We start from the raw sequence: 22,880 nt of genomic DNA, 5'->3' as shown, positions 1-22,880 counted from the left end.
GCTTTTTGTTCGTTTGTTTTTGTTTAAAATCCTAAACCAAACATTTATTTATTCGTGTTTGTTTATTTATTGCATGTTATTAAGAAAAAGGTACTGAACAAAGATAAATCGTAAATGATAAAAAAAATACTAAATAATGTTTGTTGATAAAACATGATACTTAATGAAAAATACAAATATTTGTAGCAAATGTAAAACAAGTTGTTCATTGTTTGTGTGACAAGTAAACATGACTATGAACTAATACATTATTCTTGATTACACTATGATGCAATTATCTGGTAACAAGTCTGTTTTCTTGTTATAATCACACTAGATATACGAATCAACAGAAGATCTCACAATGTTATATTGACAATGACTGGCTAACTCATAAATAAGAGGAAATTTTGCAGTGAGTTTCATGAAAGGTTGAACAGTAGACTGGATTATTGCTGGTATTTGTCAACTGTCAGCACATAATTAACCAGTGATAGTTGAATTATGAGGTTTAAATGAATGTTTGGCTTTTGTGTTTATACGTCTTGAATGAAATACATTTTAATCGATGCACAGAGCGCACCTTTTCGGTACTTAGGGTTGTATTATTGAGAAATTTGTGTAAATGTATAACAAAAAATAATTCCCTTAGAGAAACACTAGAGACAAGATTCAATTAATCAGCTTGCTAGTTATCAGATTGACCAAGGTCCTGCTTAGTAAAGTGTAAACCTTGAAGAGAAGCTCGGAATCAAGGTCTGTCAAGCGTTCATTTATTTAGCTTTACTCTCTACAGGATTTCAAAGATAGATAGATGGATAGAATGCACGTTTAAATAAAACCTCACAATACACTTTGGCTACTGGATGAGGAGTGAGGAGTACGCTGAAAAGATGATGTGTTTGTTGACAGTTTGCTGTCTGCCATGTATCTATGGGGACCGTCCAAACCGTCCCCTGTGACGCCATTGCACTGTGTGAAGTGGGCTGATGGCTCAGAGACACAGACAGGATGACTGATCTACATGTGAAAGAGTAAACGGGTTCATGCAAGTTGCTGAATTCTACAAGCTTTTGTGAGGTGACAAGAAACAAGACCTGGGTCAGAGTGTTTCGGGATCAAAATCAACACAGTCAGTCGGGAGAAAAAAATGTCATCAGTTACCTGTCCAGTATTTGGGATCACACACTAGATTCTCAGCAAATTAGAATTAATTCTGAAGAATCATGTGACACTAAAGACTAAATACATGAAAGTACTGTAGCACCAGTATGTTGCCATGGATTGCAGTAATATACAAAATATGTTACCGCTCAAAGTTGTCAATGACCAGTCAAAGCATATATTTTAAAAGAGCTGTGCAATTTTATATATATTTTGTATATAACTGCAATCCATGGCAACATACTGGTGCTACAGTACTTTCATGTATTGTGTATGAAAAAATCTAAGCATCCCTTAAAAGAACAACAAACCTGTAAGAGAGTCAAAGAGCTGGATAAAAGAACATTTTAAAATGTTAGATGGTTCTAATCTAAAATACAATACACTGATTTAAACTGAAAACAATTTCACATCCATGTTCAAAATATTTTTAGATGTTTTTTAAGAAGATTTTATGCTCGCCAAGTCTCCATTTATTCAATTAAAATATTTAAACAGTAATATAGTGAAATATTACAATAATTTAAAATGTTTTAATGTATACTGAAATGTCATTTATTCCTGTGATGGCAAAGCTGAAAAGTCAGCATCATTACTCCAGTCTTAAGTGTCACATGATCCTTCAGAATTAATTCTAATTTGCTGAGAATCTAGTGTGTGATATCAAATACTGGACAAGTAACTGATGACATTTTTTTTCTCCCGACTGACTGTTGATTTTGATCCCAAAACACTCTGAATCCAGGTCTTATTTCTTGTCACCTCACAAAAGCTTGTAGAATTCAGCAACTTGCATGAACCCTTTTACTCTTTCACACGTAGATCCGTCATCCTGTCTGTGTCTCTGAGCCATCAGCCCACTTCACACAGTGCAATGGCGTCACAGGGGTATATTTGCAATATTTATCCTCCACCTGCTCTAATACACAATTGATCACAACAAAGCAATGGCTTCTTTCCAAGCAGTACAACACAGATTTGGCAATTACTTTTTCTTTTATTTTTTACTTTTTGAAAACTAACTATTGGAGCATATCAATTGCAGTGCAGCTGGCCAGGACTCTAGATAGTGATCTGAAAACTATACATTTTTGGCATAACTGATCTGAAGTGTCCATTATACATTTCCCTGAACACATTCATAGTTCCTAGATATGCTTCATTAAAATATTCTCAGACTATTCATGTAAAAATAGCTGTAGAAATTTGTTCTTCATACATAATCATGCTGTTGATGTCAAATATGAGAATATTAACATAAAAATATCTTTCAGCATTCAGCAACTTGACGGAATGTTGCTATATACAGTAGTTTGCAAAGGTTGGCCAATTATAACAGAAATCTTTAGCATGTAAATATATTTTAAAGGAAAGCGTGGGTAATGCATCATCACAGATGGGAGGTGTCATATTTTCAAGATTTTCAGTGAATAACAATTTAGGTTTATGTCTGTTACTCATTAAAAGCAATAATATGGATTCATAAGATCTGTAATGGTAGTTCAAAAGTTGATCATTTTATAATATTTTGATGTTTTTTGTAATCCAGTCCCCATTCACTTATTATATTGAACATAGCAGTCATGATCTTGTCAAAATATGGTCCTTAATGTCATATCCTCCATAAAAGTTTTTTTTTTTTTTTTTTTTTTTTTTTTTTTTTTTTTAAGGTCAGATTTCAAGCTTGGACCTCTTGAACTTCTCTTTGTGCTCTTCCTTGTGGCTATGACAGATGTAGAAAAAAGGGGCACTGAAAAAATAAAATAAGGCAGAGATAGAATTACAGAATGTGTCAGAGAGGGAGGGAGAGCTCCAGCAGTAGGCCAGTCTGGCTGCTCTCAAAATGCTGTGTCATCTAGTCTATGTGGGGCTTTTCTCTGTTTGTGTGTGCTTTAGCCCCGAGAAGAGTCTGTGTCCTGACTTTGATTGTGCACACACATCAGTTATTACAACAACACAGTCTGATGACAAAATCAAATAATGCTTTGGCAAAAAGATTAGATGATCAGATGATGTCATTGGTGTGTCTGAGTCTGTTTTTTGCTGCATAACTATAAAGTAGACTTTTCGTTGCAGAAGCATTAGTGGCAGGAAGTATTGTAGGCCTATTTCATTCTTTGCTGAGTCACTGCAGATGTGCTGAATTATGTTTATGATGCTTTTCCATTGCCTTATTCATTCATTATGAAAAATAGTGCATGCAAAGAGATTGTTGTTGTTTATCATTGGGATCATGTCATGTAATGTTTGGAAAGCTTTCTCACTCTCAGCTTTAGATCTTAGCTCATCTGTTTGTGCATGTGTTTACATGTCAACGATGATTTTAATATCACACCTTAATTTTGAGCTGACGCACATACTGTACATAAATACACAAGACGCTATTCACGTTTCATGTTAATGAGCACTTATTCTCACATTTAAATAGCTTCACAAGACCTTTGTGTATTATATAAATGAGTAATAGACAGTGACTGATTAGATAATCAATTATTTAATAATTTGCATGATCTTATTTTTACAGGCTTTCAGGAGCTAATAACAATACACAAGCATTTTCTGAATTCAGTGCATTGCTGTTTTTTTGTTTTGTATTTTGTTTTATGCTTAGTTTTGTTTTAAACGCTTTGCTTTTTGTAAAAATGGGATGTATTCCTAGATTATTTGAAAAGTTATTTTGCACTGTAAAATGCTAAAAATATGAATCTAAGTCCAGATCACAAGAGCAGGTTTGTGAGAATGACTCTTTTATATGTGCACTTTGTGCAGTTTTAGCATGTTTTCATTGGACACTGCTGCTATCATACTGAATTATAGAATCAGATAGAAAATATGGAGACTAGATGAGTCATAAAAGAGAATCTGTGGGTGCATCTAGCTAGAAACTGACAGGTTGTAAATAGTTTTAATGGAAAGCATTTCCAGGCATCGTGTTAAAGACACCAAGCTAAAAAAAATTCAGTGGTTAGATAAATTACAGGGAAAGACAGAGAAGACCAAGGTCCCTGAGTGCATTTCTCTCAATTTCACTTTCTTCTACAGACTCTATTCTTGACTTTTACATTCTCATCCTCTTTCTTTTGCATTTCACATCTTTACATCTTTCTCTTTTTTTTAGTTTATACAATGTGTATCTGTCTTCCACCTTCAAAAGTCCCATCCATTGATACAATTTGTACCTACCCTGCATTCTGGTTGGCTCAGGCACCCCGTGGGACCCACGGGGGATAGGATGGGCTGGAGGAAAGAGGGAGAAGGAAGAATTTAGGGAGGGGTACTTTTCACATCGCAGTTTCCCTGCAAACCGAGAATGAGCAAGTGTGAGAGAGAGAGTGTGTGAGTAAGCGAGCAAGAGAGAGAGAGGATCAAAACAGAGAAAGCACACGGTCAGCAAGCAGCACTGCAGACTTAGCCCAGAGGAAGACACAACTGAATCCTGAAGTCTTGCAGCAGCTCGGCTCGTGAAATCTTACTGGACTGACCTTGCACAGCGCACACACACACACACACGCGCGCGTGCACACGCTCCCAGGATACCAGCTTGACAGAATCCAGTGACATGGACACAGCCCGCTCCATCCAACACGAGATCACTTCTCTCAAAGGTACTCATCAATGCGGATCCAATCTTAGCAGAAAACGCTGTGAATTGAGCCGTTTAATGGGATAGGAATGGATTTTAAGGAGGGTGTGAATGGCGTGTGAAGTTCTGAATACCATTGTGTCCTCTTTGCCTCAACTTTGCTGTGTTAATTATGAAGGGAAGGGCCAGGTCTTTTGTGCAGGGGCCCTCATGCTTGAACTCAGGCTGTTTTGGAGCTTGGCTGCTTCTTTTTAACTGCACTGGGAAGCAGCAGGATTCTGCGTCAGCCATGCGGCATGTTCGGTGCACTGACTGCCGCATCACCACGGTAACAGGCAGCGCAGTGGCCTGGGATCCCCCCCATTCCCGTTACACACGTTCCCTGTGGTGCACGGCGTGTGTAATGACAAGAGAACCAGGAGAAGTTTGATGTCATTACACACAGCACTGAGTGTTTTCATTAGATAGTTGTGTATAATTCAATATTAATTGATGCAGAGTACATCTGAAAGAGGAAGAGAGGGGGTGAAGAGTCAAATACCTATATATGCTGTATAAAGGCATTCACATTTCATACATGTCTTTGAACATTTGATGCGATGTTGCGATGACAGTTTTGTAGTTAAAGCATCTATTCCTCAGGTTGGGCTGAAAAATGCTGAGTGCTGATATTCAAGGGTCTGTCTGCGGAAGAATGAAAGTTGACCGGCTCTAAATACCTGGGGATTAGGTCTCTCGTGACGTCTGGTTACTGGCAAGAGGTGGTTTTGAGAGTGAAATAGATTTTAGTGATTGTTTTGTCTCAGTGCTAAAATGAACTGTTTTGTTGTTTTGTAAACTCAATTTGGAGTCTACTCGAATCAAAACATTAGCGTAAGCTTATGTGGTTTGTAATGTGCTTTGTAAAAGTGCAGTTGATGGATAAGGAAAGATATTGGCTTTAAAATGCAAATATGCTGAGTCATAACTCTATACCAGAACCATGCTAAACCTGTCAACTACATGCCAAAAACTTGAATGGAGGATTATCTACTATGTTTGGTCTGAATATCAGCCCAATTACACACAATTGTTGTGTTCTCAGTATTATGTTGTACTTTGATGGTTGGTGACTTAAAAGAGATTTTATTAATTATTTATATTTATATTGTACTTTAGCACAATAGAGTTTAATAAAAAAAAAAAGGTTTATGCTTTCTTGACTTTAGTCACCTAAAAGCAAAGAGTCATTTAGAAAATGCTATTACTGATTTCAACAATAAGGATGGCCCGCTGGCTCTAGTTAGTAGAGGGTTTGTACCAGTTACACTGTGAGAGTAATTTGGGATCTAAAATGAGATTTAAATGTGTTTATTCTGATGAATCACTCGCTGCAGCTTGAATGTGTTTCAATGGAACTGCTAAGTATCCAGAAAGCCTTCAGCTGTTTTGACCAGAGTGAATGTTTTCTCAATTGTCGGAGGAGACAAAGGCTTCTCACCCCATCAAACAGTCCAGAGAGTCTTGGTTAATATGCCTGACAGCCTTCATTGAGGGGTCACTTTCTGCTGGACACACTCTTAAAGTCTTAAAGCAGAGTTGGGTGTGATCTACATGTCAGGAAGATCAGTGGGAGTGAAAGCTGCTTGAAGGACTGCTTATACTTTTGAGATTTACACTACCGTTTAAAAAAATATGTATTATTTTAAAGAATTTAATCATTTTTCTCAGCACAAATACATTAAATTGATCAAAAGTGATAGTAAACTATGTCTATTTCAAGTAATTACTTTTGAAATTTCTATTTATCTAAGATTTATGAAAAAGGTTATATAAGAAAAGGTCACCGTTTCTTCAAAAATATTAAACAGCAGGATTTTCAGCATTGATAAGAAATTTCTTGAGCTCCAAATCAGCATACGGTATTTTAATTTAAAGGATCGTGAGACTGTATCATTTTTTTTAAAGAATAAAAAATTATACAGTTCTATTTATGCATTTTAAAGTAATAATAAAATATCTATATTGTGTACCAGTCAAAATGCAGATGAATGTTGATGAATGTAGAAATTGCTTCTTTTTTTTTTTTTCAAAGCAGCTTTTTGGCCAGATTTTTTGTCATATTCATAGGAAATCATAGCTCTTGCTGTTTTCACTGTGTCCAGTGTTTTCCCCCTGGTTTGCCTCAGATTAATGCTGCACTGGATCCAGAGCCAGATTCCCTCTTAATGAGCTTTTGGCCTTCTACTTTCTCTTTTGTTTCAGAAAACCTTTTTATGTCTTCTAAATGGTTTTCTTTTACTACGGCACCATAGAGACAACATGTCTGGTGCAGGAATCTTGTTGAACCTGGAGATCAAATGACAAAGTTCTACAAAGAGTTAACAGGTTGAATCGATGAGCTTGAGGGAAACCGTTTGGATGGTAAATTCTGGCTTCATCTAGACCTCTTCAGAGAAAAGCTGTGCAGAGATGGCATTTATTTGTTGTGCTTTGGCTGTCTGCTCATTTTCACCTTTATACATGCATATAAACATATCTCTTCACTAAAGCTCTTTTACTTTAATCTGTCAGTCACAATAGTGCTTTCCTTTCTGGAAACAGATGCATTTTTTTTGTAGCCACGTGTGTGTGAAGTTAATTGTTTCAGGATGTTGTCTGAGTGAGTGAGTGAGTGAGTGAGTGAGTGAGTGAGTGAGTGAGTGAGTGAGTGAGTGTGTGTGTGTGTGTGTGTGTGTGTACAGGCCAGGCAAGGACAATCACAACTGCCAGGCATTCAGGAGTTCTATCCATTTTCCCCCACTATTTTTACTGAACAATGGAAGCTGTTGTGTATCTGCTTAAGCAGAATATGGCGTTTTAGATGCTGATTTTCTCCCTTCCTTCCTTGGCTACTTTGTAGTTCCACTTTTATTTAGGAACATTTATTAAATGTAAAATATCTTGAATATTGCAATATTTGCATATGTGTATTTTCTCTATTATTGTGATTAATAAACATATTCACTGCCAAGACCTTCAATCCTTTCCATATCGATGGACACTGAACCATAACCTGAATTTTACATCAAAAATATCAACCTACTGAAACAGTGTAAATAGATATAATCTAGACCGTTGTGACTATTACAGATGCTAAATGCTATCGATACTGATCATTTTGTGGTTAATGGTGTGTAATTTGATGTGGAAGGGTGTGATCTTGATCAGGGAATGCAAATATTGATTTCTATTGCAGCTTGCCTATGTCTGCAGTTTATTCTCCTTTAGGTAGGATTATACCATAGACTGTGCTTATGGAATACATAGAAATCAGAGAAACTTTTGGAGGCTGTGGAGGAAGTAAAAGAGTCACATCATTGTGTCGATGGAATTAATAAAATGATGTCATCTGCCATTCCGGTCTTTTCTATTCTCTAAGACCCCACCCTGCTGTGTCACATTTCAGGCACTGTGAAACTTGAAACATCTGATGGCTGGTTGGATTTAGTAGATTACAATGTCAGATAAGTGTCATTAGTATGCAAAGACCAGAACTCACCTTAATAAAAAAGTATTCTGATGTTAAAGAAGAATATTAAATGTCTTAGACAATTAGATGAGCTTTTCTAAGCTGTGCATGTCATTGACATGCTATTGGTAGTTTGATTTGATGAGCTCATAAAGTATTGAGTCTCATGAAAGTTCATGTTCATTGTGCTCGGTCATGCTTGAGCAAACAGTGGCGTTTTTTTTTTTTTTTTCAAATTTCAAAGTTTATTATTCATTTCTTCTGTTTGTTCCAAACCCAAATGACTTCCTTTCCTTTGTTAGACACAAAAGTCGAATGAGTCGAATCAAAGTTTTCTGTAATCATACGTTAACTTTGAGGAGCAGGCCAAAACATAAGTGAGTATTCCCTGAAAAACTTAGTACCACCAATGAATAAATCATTCTAGATCTGTTTAAAGATCTGAATGAAGCTTTAATATAGTTTGAATAATTCTGAATAATTTGTTCATGATTGATCCAGTAATTGAGTTGACTGTAAACAAAAAAGCTTTTCCAATTTAAAATTTTGTCTGTTCAGCAAACACAACTACAACTTCAGAATATTTAAAATATAGTTCACATTTGCTTATGAGCCCTTTAAAAAAGAAAAAAAAAAAAAAAAAAATCCAGTTTCCACTTGTAAATGTATAGGTTTTTCATGTTCCACAGGAGAATGTAAGTCATACAAATTTGCAATAAAACAACTGCTGTTATTGAATCAAATCTTTTCTTTGCTCTTCACAAATAACTGTGCTTTCAGTTCAACATCTAATTCAACCCGTTCCTCCTTTACAATAAAATTACATTACCGGTACTGTTACTGATGGAAAGGAGTGTTAGGAGAGGCAGTCTTGTGATGGAGGCCCCTGTCAGCATCTTCTCAGTATTAAAAGTGTTTCGTAGGATGTAAAGGGCTGCAAAAGATGATTTTGCTGATCCTAGACAGTATATTGTCAGCTTGTTTCAAACTGCTTCCAATTAAGGCAACTGTAATTACAAAATCATTGTGATCTCATACCGGTAGTGTCCAGTAGGTGGTGCTCACATAAAGATAATAACATGGAGCTCCTGCTCTGAATGTACACTATGAGGGTGCAGCTGTGGCCTGGTAGGGGGTTTATGGTGTCTAATTGAGGGTTAAAGTTGTAAAGTGATCTACCATCCTGCAAGGGAACCTTATGTCCCATGGCTGCTGTTTCCTGAGTTTTATTTTCTTTTGTTTCAACTCCGTTCTCCTCCCTGCCTGTTTTTAATAGCTAGCACACTGGAGGAGCCAGGTCCTATCTGATGTCTTTAACAACTTTTCCTATAAAAACAGACGTCAGTTTATACGTCAGCACTCAAGCTAAACACCTAAGAACTAATTTGAGGTTGGAAGCATTTAGCCTCTGAGGCTCTAAGTGTGTAAACCATGAATGTTAATGCTAATGTGTTCTCCTTTCTCTTGTTTTTCAGGTAAGTTGCTGTTTCTCTCAGAGCTGTAGGTGTGGGAATTTTGTCTTCTCTGGTAAGGAAGGGAATGTCTAACAAGAGCCAAGACATTTGACAACAAGACGTTTGGCATCAAACGTCAAACATCTTCTCATCTGGAATGACGTTGATTTATCCATCTCATAGGGAGTGTTATGATAAAAACATGGGTAAATTTAGGCTTTTTGAGTCATATGACTCAAAACCATTATTAAGCACTGGTTATAAAGTACAGGGGTATTCTTTGAAGTACCTTGGATGTAAATGCTATGCTACATGAACTTGGTAATCATTTAATACCATATTATTATATATATTAAATTATTACTATGATAGTACTATTTTTAAAGGCCAAAAAATCTTAAATAAAAATGTAAAAGAAAATATTTTTAAGTGCTGTCAATTGAATAATCCCATCCAAAATAAAAGTTTTTTTTATAGCATTTACACACACACACACACACACACACACACACACACACACACACACACATATATATATATATATATACACACACACACACACACATACATACAAACAGTACATAAATGCATACATAAATATACACAGTGCACACATATTATGTAAATCAAAAACTCATTGGACAGCGCTATTTTTATGTTGATGTTCACAATGGCTACATTTGATGAAAGAAAGAAATGCATATTATAGTGATATATTAATTACAATTTAAAATAACTCTAAAATTCTATATAACTTCTTCAGTGTCACATGATCCTTCAAAAATCATTCTAATATGCTGAATTGGTGTTTAGAAAACACCATTAAGATTCTGTTATTGTTATCAGTGTTGGTGCTGCAAAATATTTTAATACATTTTTCTCAGGATTCTTTGATCAAGAGAAAGTTCAAAAGAACAATATTTATTTGAAATGGAAATCTTTTGCATCATTATCAGTGCCTTTACTGTCACTTTCAATCAGTTTAATAGATATTTGCTGAATAAAAGTTACTTTCTTTAAAAGCAAACTTGGGTAAGACTGGATATGACAATAAAAAAAAATCACGTTCATGAGACGACCAAACAAATTAGTTGGTCTTTCTAAAGCCTGGTTTGCATAAAAAGAAAATGAAAAGTAATCTCCTTCAGAAACATCTCCTGTTTCGCCTTTGCACACTTCATCTGGAAATGTTAGACTTTTCCTGGACATATGCTTCTAATTCCTCATCATTTTGTTATATAACTGACATTCAGCTCAATTGGCAGTAAAATTACTAAGCCGAGGGCTCTGTGGTAGTGCCAAGCCTTGGTCTGGAAAGTGGTGTGGTAGCACATAATAGTTCAGAGAAGTCCTCGTGAGACTGGACGGCTGAGGATCTCACCACACTGGTGGAGTCCAGGATCTGACTCAGCCAGGATCCTCTTTGTGAACCAACAGCCATGATTTTAACTTTTATCCCTGTGTCTAATTTAAGCACTTGTGCGTGTATGCAAAAATACACTTGCATTGACAGACTTTAGCATGTTACCACATTTTTGCAGTCTTTAGAAGCTTTCTAAGGGGTTTAGTGTGTTGTGAGGGTAAAGTCAAATGTATAAGACAAATGTCATATAAATTGTATTTCTGATTGGCAGAACAGCACTTTCGCAAATGCTTTTACATGCTGCTACAAAATCTGATCACATGCTTCCAAATTTTCCAGGGTGAAATGTTGGTAAATTTTTAGGGAAGTAAATAGGCCTTTTGGTGATGCACTTCCCCAAGAACCACACCCAAGATTCCAAATGGTTCTAGTGTTATTAATGTCAGATGGCACATATTGCGCTTTTACTGATTTTGTATCAGTGTTCATTGCATTCATAGCTACTTGAAGTTCCTGGTGTACTTAGGTTTGTGTTGGGGGTGTCAAGTTTTCTTAAAGATATCTCTAAGGCTCAAGCATTAGTAATGTGGTAACATAATACAGTTGTTCATACTGGCACTTGTAATGCTGTTGAGCTGTTGACTCAACTTTCCCCTCATTCATATCACAGATGAAATTTCTATGTACCGCAAGGTGTTTAAATCACAAAAAGAAACTGCAATGCTTGACTAAAATATGGTGCGAACTAGGTTAGATTCCATTGGTTTAGCATGCAATACATATTCATAATCACAAATTTAGTTTGGGAGGTTTCAAAGAAGGTTGCTTGGTGGATTTCTTCATTGATCAGAAAAGCCCAAGTCTATGGGAATTGTTTTTTTTTGTTTTTTGTTTTGCCATATGCAACGTGTTTTTTAATGGTTAATGCTAAAATTGCATGTCTGATTTCTTAGAAAACTAATATGATTAATGTCCATAGTACAAGTAGTGCAGAAAGAACTACTGAATGAACTATTTGTTTAAATTACTAAAAACAACCTTGTGTTTTATCCAGTTATAGATAATGGTGTAATCAATTATATGACTCTGCAATGGAATGCTATAAATTCAATAATACAGAAATTTTATTATTAGGAAATCTATAAAGATATTTTTCAAAAACATAAATTAGTCTATTAGCTTGCTTCACAATACGCTTGGAAACGGCTGACTTTATCATATGTCAATATTTAGATGCAGTGTTTTCTATTCTGTTTTATTTTTAGGTGAACTCAGAAAAAAAAAAGGTATTCCATTACTTCTTGAGATAGTGAAGTGCCTGTTCCAGGAAAAAGTCTAGCTTAATGTGCCGGTTTGTTTTCCAGTGTTGCTAGTGACCATGCCACTTTTGGCTTGGGCCGCTGTTATGGACACCTTCAGTGGTTGATCATTGTCTGTATGAGTCATTTTAGGTTGCTGTGGTGACAGTCGATCGTTATTGACCACACCCAGCAGGCGCTCAGTGTGCTGACTCACTCGCTCACGTCCGAGGCAAAATTGTGCCAATCACATGAGGATATTGAGCTGATTAGTCATTCAGTAATACTTCCTGCATCCTCTCCTGTTGCCATGGATCTCTTCCTGCTCCTCGATTATATTAGGTTGCCAACATTGACATACTATTCTATAAAAGTTAATATTGAACTAATGGGGTGCTTTTCAGCTGGGATTCTTAATAGTTAACACTAAAACTAATTTTAGTCAGTTTAATTAATCAAGAAGGTATGATAGGCTTTGTGAGATTGTGAAATTAATAAATTAGTACCGTAGTACCATGTTTTTAGGCAGCAAAGTTGTGAACCGTTTAGAATTTAATAGAAATTCCTGAATTTAAATGAGGGTAGCAAACATGCATATTTGTCTTTTGAATTTGAAGTTAAATTAACATGAAAAGAAAATCATGTAACTAATGCTTTAATCGAAAACCAAGATTTTTCAAAGCAAAGGCTTTGTTTAAAAGTTCTGTTTTATAGGCTTTATTTGACAGACATTATTTTTTTAGTTAGCTTATTATTATTTTTAGTGGGCAGCCCGGGGAGCAGTTGGGGGTTCAGTGCCTTGCACTTAAGTTGTGGTATTGCCAGCCTGAGACTCGAATCCACAACCTTAGGGTTGGGAGTCATACTCTCTAATCACTAGGCCACGACTTCCCTATGGCCTGGGGGTCATTTTGCACAATTTTTACTAACTTCATGCTTATGGCGTGCTAATATATGTGCATCTTTACATGATTGTGCAACAAGTAGACCGCGAGTCGAGTTTTTTGTTTGCAATTTAGTATGTTTCTTCAAAAGTTAATGCATGTGAATGTGTGTTTCTTTGTGTTCACATGCTCATTGTCACATGAAGCTCCTTCCCACTGTCTCATAATGTCAGAGTGCAGGGGTGTGTTGAATGTTTTGGAGAACAACCATGTGCAATAAAATCCACCCCATAAACCAAGCGCTGGAATGCAAGAGGCGCCAGTTGCAAAGGGAAACTGGAGTTTTAGGAAAACTTTATCTGCCAGAGTCTTTCAATGAGATCCTTTCATACATTTTGTTTTATGAACTGCCCTCTTCAATGCTCCTTCTACGTGATTGTAACTCCATGGCACAGCTACTGTCTGAGAGATGCTCAAATAACTGCAAGGTTTAAAATGACGGGCAGTATCTATAAGTATGCATGGCAGCAAACGTTCATCGGTGGTGTTATTTGTATGGAGAGTGTCTAATTGTTTTGCTATTGATTGATGAGACATGCATGGTTGAGGCTTTGCAGATCAGCGTGATTTAAGCTTCTTCTCTTTGGGGGGTTCAGACTACACAAGGTTTTTGTTTGCCCAGCTTCATCTTAAATCAGTTTTAGCATCAGGCAATGACTTACAGATGGACTTGCACACTACTTGTGGCTTGGCTTCTGAGAGAAACTTTGAATGTTTTCACTTCACTTACTTTTGTTAAGCTACAGCATATAGTGTTGATTTTAAGCTGACAAATGAAGACTTGTTCATTAAATTATTGTAGCAGCAATTTAAAGGGATACTCCACCCCAAAATGAAAAATTTGTCATTAATCACCTACCCCCATGTCGTTCCAAACCCGTAAAAGCTTTGTTTGTCTTCGGAACAAAATGTAAGATATTTTGGACATCAATTTTCATTTTGGGGTGGAGTATCCCTTTAAGGTGATCGTCTAATGTGGTCTTGATTGTTTAGAAATGTATCTGGGGGAGACACACCAGCACACTAGCATCCAAAACACAACATACGCTGGAATTTTCAGCAGGGTGTGTGCTTCCTTCTAGCCAAATATCTGAAATCCGTACAGATTTTGAAAGTTGAATTCTTGAAACACTGATTTAAATGGGAGACAGATTGCACATGTATAAACCTTGTGTAAGATTTTAGGGTGAGTGATAATTTGTTCTCTGTCAATGAAGCTGCAATGAATAAATAGGAATATTTGGAGCAACTGGAGCACAGCTCAGTCTTTATGAGATGCAGATGTCTCACAAGATGCGTCTCAGACAATTTCGAAATTCTGTTTGAAATCACCAAAGAGTGTCTTTTAAATTTATTACCGTCATACTCTGGTGATGGATGATTTGGATATGTCAATAATTCCTTTATTTCATTCTGCACTTATTATTATTAAAAATATAACCATCATTTAACTCCAGAGGGCAGTGTGTAGTTTGGCTAAAGTCCGTTTTTATTACCCCTTATGCCAAATATACAGTTTCTGATATATATATAGTACTTATTATTAAAAGTATTAAATGTATGACGTGAAACAGACACTCCAACTTGAGTCCAAGGAAGCTTGATGTAATTTTTCCATGAACATATTTTCTACAGTTGATCCGTGAGCCATGTTTCTTTCCACACATTTGCAGTTAGGCCTCATATATATCACCAGATGCTGCAAACATAAGCACCATTGTCTAAATCCTCCTTTGAGAGACAAGTATTCCAGCTGTATTTTCCATCAGCATCCATTAGCATATATGATTGTGATTGTAGGTATCATAGCGACGGCTAAAGGGAGATGAAGCAAAAAAAACATCCTTTCAGCACTAACACCATTTGCCATTCATTAGGTTTAATTGTCCATTATGAAACTCAAGGAGTTGTAATTAACGTCCTTTGCTTCTGGGGCATGCTTAAAATTAAGTGACCTGTTACTGTAAATAAACCATATCATGTTGATTTATGGATTTTGCCTTCGAAACACCACATTCGAAACCAATGGTTCATGAATTGGAGGTGCACAGAGCATCCTTTGAAACAGCTGTTGAACATTTATCTTCATTTTTATGAACTAAGCGTTCATGCTCATCCAACTCCTGACAGAATATTTAGGTGGAGCAGATTCTGGGTCATAGCACTAATATATGAAGAACATTTTATAAACTTTATATTCTAATCTCTGAACACATGCGGAAATACAGTTCAAATGATCTAGTGCAAAGCTGTTATAGTCCAACATGATTATGCCTTGATCTGTGTTTTGGCGAGACTAGTTGATTAGTGCAGCGCTGTTTTTGGTATTATAATAAGGAAAGAATAATTTAAAAAGAATAAAGAAACCTGTGCCACGTGTACTACTACAAGTAGTTTCTTGTTAAAGTTTAAGGAATGATATGATAAAACGCTTCAGTTGCATTAGCACTGCAGGTCAGGTGAAGATACCTCCCTTTCATTTATGCTTTTACTATATGTGCCTCAGGTTTTACTATTCTGAAGAACTGAATGATCGGTAACCAGTTTATAAAGTTATGTGAAGTATAAAATGCATGCAAAACATCTCTGTGTTTTTGCCAACTTATTTTGGCATAAACTCAAATACACAAAACTAGATGTGTTGAGATGACAATAATACCTTGAAAATCCCATTCCAGACATTATTTACTTTAATCATTAGAACAGATCAGATGTCTGACCTTGAGCTTTGCAGAACGGGGTTCTGCGATGCCCTCTTTAGAGCAGAAACACCCATGTGGATGTGCTTATCATGCTTGTTCAGTCTTTCCCTCTGTCTTTCTTCCCTTTCCTCATACGCTTTGATGGTAGTAAAGGTTGTTGCTTTCTGTACGTCATAGCTGGAAGTTTTCTTTTTGTGCTGTTTGTGGGTTATTATGCAATTATAGTTCAATTATTGTTCATTTTCGAAAAACACAAAAGAGCCTGTTGCAAATCAATAACACCATAATTGAGACAAAATGGCTACTGGAATCTTCATACCGCCGTCAGACAGAGTATTTATGAGGCCAAAAGGACAGGCGCCCACAGAGCTAATTAAAAGTGATATCTTCTATAGGCTCCATAAAGTCCAAAAGAGTTTAAGGAAAACTTTTGCTTTTAAGAGGATAAATAGTAAATCAGTCCTTATTTTTTTTATTTATTTTTTTTAAAGGGACAAAATTGAATTGTATGCCATGCAATCCCTGCAATTATTAAGACTTCAGTTTCTTTTATATTTGCTCGTCTTTGTGTTTTCAAAGAACATTAAAGGCAAAGGTTTTCTGGCATCTTAATTCAGCTTAAAACAGCACAAAGAGGTCATAGGTCGTGGCACAGGATGCAGCCTACGCCCCTCTCACAATATAAGGACAGCTGCTCAACTCTATACTGCCACCTCCTGTTTATATATATATATATATATATATATATATATATATATATATATATATATAAATATAAATAATACTTAACTACAAACACTTTAATTTAAGACAAACCATTAATTCATAAATTATCATGGGACCTAGATGCATTTACAGCTGGGGCATTGCACTGTTTAAAACAAACCATTTGTACTTTGCTCCAGAAATTTTCTTTCCCAGGCAGATAAATGGGATTTCTGAGACCAGTTAACATTTTTCCCCCCTCTCTCTCTTTTTGGAATGGGCAAGAAACATGCCTGCTTCTGTAGTCTTGAGGATCGCATTAAGATGTTGTCAACTCAATCTAACCAAAAACTGTATTTCCTCTCTTTAGTGCAGAGTGCTGAGTGAAATAAAGACAAACGGGGTAAGAGAGATGAAAAGGGAAACGCTGTCGTCTTCGAAGTGATTTTAGTTTAGTAAATCAGACTAACTGCTTTAAACAAGCTATAATGGAGATTGATGATGGTAGATCCTACATGGAGGATTTGATCCAAAAGGGCCAAGGTAGGCGACATTTGATTTGCATATTTAAAGGGACACTCAAATAAATTATAATTTTAAATAGCCCATGTTTTTTGTTTCTGAAAGTTGATCAGTGTCATTTAATTATGTTGACATAGAAACTGCATCATTTGATTGTGAGTGTTTATCTCTTTAGCTAAACACATCACTTGGTTTATTGCATTTTACATCTGCATGCTAATGGTTTTTTCCTTGGTAGATGCCCTCAAGGGCGTTTCTTGAAAAGGTAGACGTTGAGTTTCCTAATTGGTTGGTACCTGGTGTTAGTAAATGTGGTTAAAAGCTACCCAAATCCAACAGGTAGCCAAATTTTCCATCTGTATTCCTTTTATTCTAAAGGCTAATATTATTGGTCCACCCACTACTCCCTTAAGAATTTAAAACCAAGATGGATTTACTGCTAAACTCTATTTCCCAAACCCCAGCAGACTTAAATTGCAGTTGTTCGGGAGTCCAGATTTGCAAACCCAGTAGTTGAGGTTCCCATTTATTTTCTAATTCTAGCAGTTTTAGGGACAGCCCACTGCTTTATGACTTCAGAGGCATTACACAAAGAGATCTTTGTTATATATGCGGGTTTGCAGCATAGTCTTTTTTCCACTTACTTCTCAAAAAAGTAAGAAAAAGAATCAGTTTGCTATGTTTATATGGTTAAGTGTATAATGAACTTTACCATTGTTCCAGGGATGCAGTTTCCACAATGGAAAACATTTGGATTAAATAAAACCCGCTACCCTTTCTCTCTCTTTTTTTTTCTCTCATTCTCCCTCCCTGTTTCCTTCCATGTTTTTCTCTTTTTTTCCCCCCGCTTCTGACTGCTGTACGCCCCTCTGGATTTGATCAGCATACAATGTCTTGAGGTCAGATGTGCTACATTAGCAGTTGGTGTCAGTATTTTGCTTGAGAACTATAGAAGGGCCAATTTTGTTCGACATGAACCTCTGCTGCTGTTGCTGCCGATCTCGACCCGATGGTAGGTTTATTTTTGTACATTTTCTATATATTAATTGAGGCTTTATGAACATTGAAATCGACCCTTTTTTAGGGGGCTTTGCTGATGCAGACAGGCTCATTTATGTCTGATATTTAATTTGCTATTCTTAATGTGTTCATAGCAATTTAATATGATTGTTGAATTTTAAAAGCTTAAACTAAGTGTATAGTATTTTCATTTCATCACCATCTCTTTTTATTCACTTCTGCTTGTGAGCTGCTCCATCTGAGTATCTCACCTCGTGCAAAAGAAATAGATGGCAGGTGAAGCTGTACCACACTAAAAGGAAGTGAGGTCAGAGTGTGGCCGGTAGAGGACGCCATTTTGGTTCTGTCCATCAGCAGTTACCAGATAATCCCTGTAAACTTGCATAGGCAGACATGGGTGTGTCTGTCTGTATGTCTGTCTATCTATTTCATCTTTATTCATAATCTTATTCTCAGTAACCTGTAAGATTATTCCTGGTAGGCTGTGTGTGTTGACCTGTAAGTTTTTACAACCAGTGAATGATCGTATCTTAGGGTGGTTGCATAGCTACATAACTGACCTGGATTCTCTTCTACTTTTAAACTCTTTCACCGTCTCATCTATGCATAGCATGAGTCCCGTTTAATGTGTCGCCAGCTCTATTTGGGGCGTCTTTATTCAATAGTGTTTAACTACCCTCCCTGTTGCTTGGTCACACGGCCATGAATCATCAAGTTAGTCACGGTTTTAAAAAAACAATTTTCATGAAATTTCATTTTTTATGTCATCTCTTGTACATTGCTCCAGTCCTTTAATGTGATTATGCACATTGTGGGTGTGTGTCCGTGTTTTATGACTTTGGGTGTGTCATGAGCAGTTTGTTTGGAAACAAACATTCTGGAATATTATCCTTTAGCACAGCACTTGCAGAAATACTAACTTACAGATAAATGTGCTCTAGGTTCTGCATGTTCTCATGTTGTCAGTACTTAATAACAGATTTGTTTGTTCAGCAGTAATATGTTGACTTTCTTTGTGGTAGGACGTCTAATGCATCTGTTCAGTCAGCTTGGCGTTTTGTTGCATTCCCGCTGTTTAGAAATGAAAGTCCATGTTGGGGGTGTCAGGAAAGTTACAGCACGTGGCTGAAGCTCGAAAACAAATGGAAGTCATTTTCTGCTGGAAGTAAAGTGCAGTTACATAAAGAATCAGAGAAAGTGCAAGAAAATCATTTTGATATGTCATATACAGTTATAAATGTACACTAAACTAGACAAAATCCGGTAATCAAGTACAAAAGTTCTTTTTTTTTTTTCTTTTTTTTTATATTGCAGAACAAAAAACCTTGGAACGAGATGTTATGTAATAGTATGGTAGATACAGACTCTTATCAGCCGCTGAGGGCAAATGAATGTCTGTATGTGTGTGCACTCCCAAAAACAAACCTCACTCATGTATTATTAACTTGAGATGGATACTCGAGCCTGAGTGGACGGGGAAAAAAAACTCCAAAAATGGATTATAAGAGAACAACTGTAGGTGCCATGCAGAAACATGATCTCTTCTGAATCGTAAGACTGCAGAGAACGGACTGGAGTGAGTGAGCATGCTTCAGCAGAGGGAAAGAACTAGAAGTACGCAGGAATTGAGCTATTGGTTTAATGCGAGAGAGGTTGTGAAAGGAGGACGGGAGGTGGAGAAAGCACAACCGCTTTTACCAGCACTCTGAGTCACGGACTGAGAGAGAGAGAGACCAGGAGAAAAAATAAAAAAGGGGCAGAAGGAGGGGGGGCAGCTGTCGTTTAGAGCGCTCGTAGTTGGAGAAACTATTCTGCTGGGTACATTTAAAGCCCCCCAGCCTCCTCCCCCCTCCTCTCCCTCACCTTTCACCTCAAGTCTTTCTCCGGTGAGCACAGCTCACAAACTGTATCCCAGGCCCGATGCCGGCAAATCCTTCTGGAACCGTGTTCCCAACCCTGGTGGTTTTGGGGCATGTGGCAACCTTGATAGCTGTGTGGAAATGGATGCAGCGAAGACAAGTCAGCGAAGGTAAGAAGAAACTAATTTACACACGTAAAGCTTGAAAAAGTTTTGTATCAGTGTTCTGATAGTATCGGACAGCGTTTAATCCTGCGTGCTGTTGCTCTCTCTGTACACATGTGCAGCACAACCTCAGTTTCCCCTCCCTCTCTCTCGCTCTGTTTTTTCCTGCTGTGTTGAAACCACAGAGTTAACCCTTTACATCTGGACGGTGCGTGATGACGTTGTGACTTTTGATGATTTGCAGATGCACGCTGTTGCCAGTGGCGTTGAAGCTCACTCATTTGAAGCACTGTGTTTGGGTTCGATTTACTATTCTGGCAGGTGTTTGTAGTATAACCTGTATTTTGTTATGTGGTTTGAGCACCTTTTACATGACTTAACTATTTAATGAATGTTAATGTCATACTACAGCTTGAAAAAGATGTTTTTCCTCATGTTCAGTAGAGTCTTACTGAATGCAAATTGTTACTCTTAGTGTCTAGAAGAAGCCACCTGGTTTCAGTTGTCCTTGAAGGCTTAGCCCAAGGCGTTGTATTGTAAAACATGCTGAAAAGCTGTTATCATCTAGTCATACTGTGAGGGTTGCACAGAAGGCGCTCACACCCTAAACCTAACCTTCAAACCTGCCCTTTATCTGGCAGTCTATTTAAACAGATAGAGGTGTGGAAAGGTGACCAGTGTCCAGGGGCGTGTTCTTGGATACTGTCACTTCTCAACAGTAGTCCTGGGACGCTTTAGTAACTACAGTAAACACTGACATATTTATAAGCCATGATTTACATATTGTGTTTGTGTGTGTGTTGTTGAATGGTGTGTTATTTGCATAATAACGAAAAGTTCTAAAAATGTCGCTGTCTCACGTTATCAAGAGCAAAACATTGTCAGACGACCTAGCTTTTGATGGTGTGTTGTTTTCATTGGCAGCGTTTTTGAAATCCCTCCCTGTTTCGTTCAACAAAGGAAGTAAATTGAATCTTTCATTCAGTTTATTTAAAAGAGATGGCAAACATAGTGTATATGAACACTGCATTTATATGCGTAAGTGGTTATTTGAAATAATATGGATACAAGTGGAGTATCAAATGCATACTATTTTTTTGCAGAGGAGTCTTTCTTTGATGGAATAGTTAAATTGCATGGCACATTTTCAGCATAATTCACTATTGTTCTGTTGTTAATCTGGACTGGGTGTGGCTCTTGGGTGTTAGATATGTACTCGGGGCTTGTTTGACTGGTAAATGAGGGTTTTTGTGCTGGAGGACATGTTGCTTTGCATTGAGACACCTGGGCAGCGCTCATTAGCTTGCATGTTCATCGTAAAGAGATAAACATTAAACTCCATTTTGTGTTGTGCAGTTTTAGTTTTAGAAGTTCATTGATGAAAATACATAAACTTATGAGTTGTTTTTATTTCCATAATGTTTATTTTAGTGAAGCTCTTTTGAGTATTTTGAGTATTGAAAATGCAGGTCTTCCACAGAAATAAGATTTTAAAATATATTTTAATTGAAAACTGCTATTTTTCATTGTTACAGTATTACTGTTTTTACTTGTACAATAAATGCAGCCTTTAGAGACTTTCAGAAGTATCAAAACTTACCGCTTTCAAGGCTGTGTACGTTCAAGGTATATACAGTACTTTACTATTATCTACTTTTCCTTTTCTGGGTGTACTGACTCGATTAGGGTTTTATGAGGTGAACACTGGTGACTTTGCCAGCAGTTGCTCTTCACCTCAGATGCAGGTGATAAAGATTACACAAAAGGTTGTGTCAGATTTAAGAGACTCAGGCGTGTGCCAGTTGAATCTAGGTCGGCTGTGGTCTCTTTGATCGCTGAAGGTCGTTCAGTTGCAGTGCGTAAATAGAATAATTTAGTATGTCCGGTGCACTATGCACCAGCCAGGTAGTAGTGTAAGGTTGCATTTGAATGTCAGCTGGCTGTGGCAAGTTTAAGGATGGTTATGTTGGGAATTCACCTTAGCCAGTTTAAATTAAGAACGCTCTTCCTCTGCAGCGCACATGGTGCCACCACAGTTTACTTTCTGTGAGTGATGTGTGTGTATCCTGGATACGACCAAAACACTCGCACTCATTCCAGTGAGTTACATGAAGACCTCGACTATGAGCTTTCAAACACGTCAGCCATTAGATTTGTGCTTATATCATCCCTAAGCAAAGATCTATAATAATAGTTTAACCTTTATGTCCAATTACTATACGCTCTTAAAAAACACAAATGATTTTTTTTTATTGAATTTAAACTAATATTTACACCTTTTTTTAATGAAAAAGTGCAATTTCCTCTTTTTCCCCAAAAGCTTCAAAAATCGCCGTTCTTTTAAAACGTTGCATAAATGATCCTGAAAAGTTTCTGTGAACAATCAGGTATATAACATTTTAGTTATTAGCTATTTAGGACATGAGATAATTGGTTTAATGTGGTTGAAACATCATCTGAAGAGGTGATTTTTAGATTTAAAGTAGGCAGGCATGTCCTATTTTGTAGAATTGCTTTATACATTTATAGATTGGTCATAAAGTCGTGATTGTGGAGGCTTATTTTATTACACAAAAGGTTTTTTTTTTTGTTTTTTGTACGAAGCCTTTAGGAGGGGGCTGACCTTTTCATGA

General features: G+C 36.8%; 1 protein-coding gene across 16 annotated transcripts in view; it reads left to right on the top strand.

Annotated features, from left to right (window-relative positions):
- The window catches only part of pleca (plectin a), a 90,412-nt gene that overhangs the window by 21,423 nt on the left and 46,109 nt on the right, over positions 1–22,880 (top strand). For 2 of the 16 annotated variants that reach the window (XM_026290018.1, XM_026290015.1), the window contains exon 1: positions 4,457–4,748. The exons of 10 other annotated variants lie outside the window; for them this stretch is intronic. In XM_026290018.1, the coding sequence (XP_026145803.1) occupies positions 4,703–4,748 (46 nt within the window). In that variant the 5' untranslated portion in view covers positions 4,457–4,702. Of the gene's footprint in view, positions 1–4,456; positions 4,749–18,084; positions 18,217–19,546; positions 20,254–22,880 lie in introns of those variants that run through there. 4 more of the 16 variants (XM_026290020.1, XM_026290016.1, XM_026290008.1 and 1 more) reach the window with 3 other exon arrangements.

This window comes from Carassius auratus, chromosome 19 (assembly GCF_003368295.1).
Source record: "Carassius auratus strain Wakin chromosome 19, ASM336829v1, whole genome shotgun sequence".
NCBI lineage: Eukaryota > Metazoa > Chordata > Actinopteri > Cypriniformes > Cyprinidae > Carassius > Carassius auratus.
The sequence above is the reverse complement of the archived record's forward strand: the minus strand, read 5'-3'. Positions and strand labels throughout refer to the sequence as shown.